This window comes from Chelmon rostratus, chromosome 6 (genome assembly GCF_017976325.1).
Source record: "Chelmon rostratus isolate fCheRos1 chromosome 6, fCheRos1.pri, whole genome shotgun sequence".
NCBI classification, from domain to species: domain Eukaryota; kingdom Metazoa; phylum Chordata; class Actinopteri; order Chaetodontiformes; family Chaetodontidae; genus Chelmon; species Chelmon rostratus.
The window spans coordinates 22514497-22520644 of NC_055663.1; the positions used below are offsets into that span (position 1 = coordinate 22514497).

The window sequence follows — 6148 nt, forward strand, 5'->3', positions numbered from 1 at the left end:
CGGAAGTCCGAGTGACGTGTCACTGTCCACCGAAGCATTGTGGGAAGGAAAGTGGAGCTGTCGGCCGCTGATGGCAGACTGCTCAATTTAGCGAATATCTTCGATTAGTGAGCAGCTTTAAGAAACACGAATAAAGGGGAACGATGCTACTTCACGAAGCTAATGTGAACGGGCTGTGAAGAAGAGGAACATATGCCGGTGTCATCGCTCCACTCCTGCGCACGGGCGCTCAAAGCAGAGAAGTGGGATACTGTGTCAATGGACCGCTGCGTTTTTATTTTCCTTTCCAAGGGAGCCGAATAAAGTAGCAACGGATTATATTCCCGCTGTGGATGGGTGGGGGGCGACTGCGCCTTATCGTGTGAAGTTTCTTGAGATTTCTGTCGAAGACGCCGTCAAAGATGTCGACCAGCAGTCCCGAAGCGGTGAAGAAATTGCTGGAGAACATGCAGACGGACCTGCGGTCTCTCTCCATGGAGTGCAAGAAGAAATTCCCCCCAGTCAAAGAGGTTAGCCGGCTAGTTAGCTTCACTGTGCCGTTACCTTGGCGTTCAGCAAGTTGTCTCGTTTATGAATCTAATTTAATATTGTCAATAATATATATTTTACATCTTCCTTTGAGCCTGTTTCCCCATCACCCGCTGGGCCTCTGCTCTGTGGTGGGATGTTGACACTGAGTTGTCCTCATACTGTACGGGTAAATTAAAAGTTGTGTCAGCTGCTGGGCCTTCTTGCCAACTAAGCGGTCAAATAAAGGGATATACAGGTGTTTAAAATGGCGTGTGTCACACCTTTTGCTTAACTTAGCTAATGTGAAACATGCAAATAGCTGCACATAGTCACCCTTATGAACTCAGTTGACCCACGTTTTTTTTTTTTTACATACGTACATTTGATTAGCATCATGTACGAGACGTGTTCTTCGATACAGCAGTTAAGCTAGCAGTTCCACAATGTTGTGAATTGCTTAGAAGTACGGTCTTTTTAGGGCTCAGTTTACTCAAATCTCAAAGAAACGCATGTCCTCACTTACCCCTTGCAGTAGTTATATAGTCAGTAAAAATATTGGCAAATTAAAACCTGTTTTTAATGGCTAAAATACTGGAGGCAGGGCGGGAAATAAGCACCATCCACCTGCCAAATGCTACTGAAATATATAAATATTGCTGCTAGATTTTGGACAGTACTAGTGAGTTAACATTGAATGACTGGTGGTAAGTGATTACCTCAAGCAGGGATAGATATTTTCTAATTTTGGTAAACCAACCCGCCATGCTTTATTTGATAAAAGGTGGAGTGGGTTTTGTTTTTAGATTGAATGTCTGCCTTGGGAAAACAGTTATCCAACACGCCAATACCCAATTATTTCCCACTCTGCAAGCACTTATGGCGAGAGAGTGATGCTTTATGGATGAGTTGCATTATTTGTCAGACAAGCAAACAGTGAAAATACACCCCCCCATTTATCATCTGTTGTTAAAGTGACAGTTCATCCAAATTACACACACACATACATTTCCTCACATGTACACCTTGAGGTTTGTGAATTTCCTTAATAGCAGCCACATTGTGTCTAGACACATTGCTCTCATTTTCCAATGCCTTGAGGACCTCAAACAAATAACACATTTCTATTCAAACCTGTTGTATGGGGGTGGCTGCAGAAGTCAGCTGGATATCTCACAACCTCCACAACCAAAACTATCAGCAAGGCTGGATAGATACTGCTAATGAGAAAATATTTGCCTTTGCGATTGGTGAGAACAGGCTGCAGTTTTATACCAGGATAGTAGTGCATTAAGGAGTGGGCAGTGGGCCATTTTCAGCTAAAGGTTTTTTTTTTTTCAATTAACATTTGACATAGAAGAAGACCTCTGTTTGGCCTGTGTAGGTCTGTCTAGGATCACACATTGCACAAGTTGGTTTCACAGTAAACTTGCCGGTATTGACACAGCCAAGAGCAACTTTGTAGAAGTGTTTTTTTATATATATATATTCTGTGCAGTTACTCACTGGCTTCATTGTATAGCAGTGTTTGTGACATTGTGGCTTAGTTTGAGAACAGAATAGTGCAAGGAGGTGCAATGTCAGGGCCCCTTACAGTGCATGTGTATTGTTTGATTGAACAACTCAGCATTTATGACTTCACTTTGCCCCAAACGACACAACCCTCTTTATTGCATGCTCTGCGTTCAGCAGACCATAGGGTTTGGGTCAAAGTTCATTCACATCTGGAATGCATTTTCCTCTAAACCTGAATATAATGGCTAAAAGATAAGCATATGAGTGTGAGGCTGGTGACATGCAATATTGGATAAACACAATCTCCATTCGCTCTCTCTCAGGATTTGACTGCGCTGCATTCACTAACTGTGCGAACATTTAGATGTTATTCTATCATTTACTGCAACATACACAGAGTGCAGATCGTGTTTGCCAAAGTTACGTAATTCAGCTGACACCATCTCAGTCAGAGCCTCTCTACCTTAACTCCCTGTAATTGCCTGGTATAGCAAGCTCACTGTTTGCTTGCGTATGTAACAGTGGTCACACAGGTCTTGAGATGAAATGCTGTACTATATGTGGGGCCTTTGGGGCCATGGAATTATTCGTCAGCCAGCTCAAAAGGGAAATACATGTCAGGCTACACCGGCTTAGTTTGTTCTCCCTCTGGTCTCACCTTCTTTAAAGACGACATTACAATGAGAAAGAGAAATAGTTCAGCAAGCGCTTCCTGCTCCTTTGCATTTCTGCCACTGCAGACTGATTCACTCAAGTGCCTGATAGTTCGAAATGAGCTGTGTGGCAGTCACGCAGGACCATAAAAAGCTTACATCTGGTCTCACGTCTCAGGGTGCTTGCTGGCCCTTGCCTCGGGGCCTCACAAAGTATCTCCTTCAATATTGATTTATCATCACCCATGTTTCCTGGTCCTCACCAGCATCTTCCCTCAGGGATCACAGCAGTGCAGGGAGCCTCTTTGATGTTCCCCGCAGTCTGAGCTCAGCCACGCTCGTGTTGATAGTGTTGTGATTGAAACAACCTTTTCCAATTTGAGCCATCATGGTTATATTTGCTGGGAAGTCATTGTGCAACAAACAAGCTGAGTACTGGTGGCCGTTGTGAATTCATATTATTTGTGTGCCTGTTACAACACACAAATGTAGTCCTCACTCTGTCCATTATTATGTTTATTTTTAAGATTTTCAATTGATTAAACAGAGCCCCTGAATTTCTTAGGGAAGAATACCTTTTTATTTGTCTTATCCACATTTTCTGCACTTACAGCCTTCATTTCGAAGAAGTTGGGACGCTGTGTAAAACATTCGATAAAAACAGAATGCAGTCTTTTGACAATAGTTTTGTGAAATGTTCCTGAGCCCATTTGGTAATATCCTTTATACAATCATGTGTTCACATGCCATCCTACCTATTGATTGTGGTAAACCTCGCTCTATCCTTGCTTGTGAACCACTGAGCCTTTCCAGGATGCCCTTTCACACCCAATCATGATATTATCACCTGTTACCAATCAACCTGTTTACCTGTGGAATGTTCCAGACAGGTGTTTTTGTAGCATTCCGACTCTTTCCCAGTCTTTTGTTGTTCCCAACTTACGTGTTGCTTACATCAAACTCAGAATAAGCATATATTTTCAAAAATCCATGAAGTTGATGAGATAAAACATGAAAGATATTGTCTTCGTATTGTTTCTCAATTAAATATTTGTCAAAAAGGAGTTGTAAATAATCATATGCTGTCTTATTTATGATTTGCACAGTATCATAACTTTTCTTGTAATCAAGGTTGTACTGCTTTTGGATGACTTTGCTGCTGAGACATTTTAAATAAGTAACTGTCATGTTTGTTCGTGAATGATCTAACCGCAACACCAAATCATTGTATCCTCATTGCTAAAGAAGAATGAGCAGCTATTTCTTAATTTCCCAGACAGTCTCCATTCCAGTTCCTCCCACATTTCCCAGCCCATCTCCCACAGTGATATTGCACCACAGCCAGTGGTTTCTCTGGGTTAAGAGGAGCCAAAAAGAGTCCCATTGATTTTTCTGCATCATAGCTTCACACTCAGAACGTTTCTTTCATTGAGTAGCAGTCAGTGAAACCACCAGGGCTCTGCTGTTTGTCGTGCTCTGATTGCTTTTGCCGAGGTGAAAAAGAAAACCATCAGGCAGCCAGCTCTCTGCTCCCTATGTGGATGACTCAGGTGCTGTCAACTGCATGTAGCTCACAGTGAAATGTGACTGCTTGTCTTGGAAAAACCTGCAGAATTAATGAAGGCATTATGAGCCACCTTTTTTATGGCTTGCTTAGCCCAACTCATTTGGTAGACAGGTCATGTAGGCTGTACAGAGACAAAGTAACAAGCAACATGGAGTGAGGATTTTGGTGAACTGACATCACACTGAATTTCTGACTGAATAAGCCCTTTTCATAATATGCTAAGTCAGTTCCCAAAAAAACTGCTGAGTTTTTAGACTCTCACAGCATGTTTCTAATGAAGTCAATCTGTGATGAGCCTCACTAATGTTGCTTTTCATAGAGGGGGGCTGGCACTCAGACATGGGTCAGTTCCGCTTTGACAATCTCCACAAAAAAAGGCTCTGGAGAAGAACTGAAAGTACTGAGCACTTCCTGACACGGCCTGCTCCTGACATCATTCATACAGCAGACGTCAGTATTTAATGTCCCTTTCAACTAGATGTTGAGATTTCAAAATCAGCTTTGTGCAGGATTGTGCATGTACCTCATCAGTCATTCCTGAGCACTCTGGCTTAATTGTTCACATTCATAGAATTAAAAAATATTAGCATTGAAAATTAAATAATTAATATACTGTACATCATTACATGGTGAGATCTGCAGGCCTAAATGATAAAAATGTCATACGTTTCACTAGATTTTGATGTCAGTACATTACCTGATTTTTGTACCAAATACCAAAACAGTACCTTTTTGGTACATTTGGTTGACTAATGTAAACATGTTTTCTGCAGAACTCCCTTTTGGTCAATTGAAAAAAAATAAACCAGGCTTCTTATTGTTGCCATCATTGTTGTCTTAACACAAGCAGCCCTGCAAGAATGCTGCCCAACTAGCATATTCTAAAATGACAAAGTTGTACCAACCCTCTATGCTGTTGATATCCTGTGCTATAGTTACATTTTGTTTGGTGCTGAAAAAGTGTTGAGGTTTGATATCCAGCCCTAGTAAACAATAGTCCAAGCCACTTTGAATATGCTTTAGGATTTCAAGCTTGAAACAAAAACATTAGCATATAAGCAATCAACAGCTACAGCAGCCATGAGGCCTTGACAGCATGCCAGTGGCCAAAAGTCATTGTTTATGCGGCTGTTGAATGCCAAAAGATCTTCATTCTGTCTTGGTAAAGTTTTCAAATTTTACAATGCTGCACATTAGTACTGTAGAATCCTGACTACCACTGCTCTGTGAGCTGTCTTGAGTTTTTCCGAAAGACTGAAAGAAATCCTCCGTAAGATACGCTGTTATCCGGATAGGGGGAATTTTTCCCCTCTGTTACAACTTCATCGAGCCAGTGGTATTTCCCTCCACATGGTGGTGACTTCATAATGCTGACAGTATTCATTAAGAAGAGAGGTCTACACTTGGCTACACTACAAGCTTAAACTGTACTTTCTGTGAGGAAGTAGGTGGAAAAATGTGTTTATTTCCTTGTTTTCAAGCAAACTTGGACCAGTATCAAAAAGATTTTGAGCATAAAAATGTTATCCTTTTTACATGCAGGGATTTATTGTCATTGGTTTCTAGATGGAGATCATGTTTCCACTCTGGGCTGAACAAACCCCAACAATATGCTTCTAATTACAGGCATTTATTGGTTTGCTGGTTCTATTTGTCTCACTCACAGATTCTACAGTCGTGGAAGAAAACATGTTTTTTAGGAGTTGTGCAATGGACAGATGAGATTATTCCAAAAACATTTCAAGATGGCGCTCATGCATCTCATCATCATCATCAGCCTTTGCAAATCATAGAGAATATTACCCTGTTAAATCACCTCCCTAACATCCGCTGTTACCATTTAACACAATCTTTGGGGCCAGATATCTTGATAATTACCTTCAATTCTTCCTCAGTTCTGTTTTTC

The 6148-nt window shown here is 41.2% G+C and overlaps 1 protein-coding gene across 4 annotated transcripts in view; it reads left to right on the top strand.

Annotated features, from left to right (window-relative positions):
- Nucleotides 1-47: 47 nt before the first annotated feature.
- The window catches only part of mon2 (MON2 homolog, regulator of endosome-to-Golgi trafficking), a 40482-nt gene continuing 34381 nt past the window's right edge, over nucleotides 48-6148 (top strand). For all 4 annotated transcript variants that reach the window (XM_041938564.1, XM_041938566.1, XM_041938565.1 and 1 more), the window contains exon 1: nucleotides 48-509. In XM_041938564.1, coding sequence (XP_041794498.1) covers nucleotides 402-509 — 108 coding nt within the window. In that variant the 5' untranslated portion in view covers nucleotides 48-401. The remainder of the gene's footprint in view (nucleotides 510-6148) is intronic.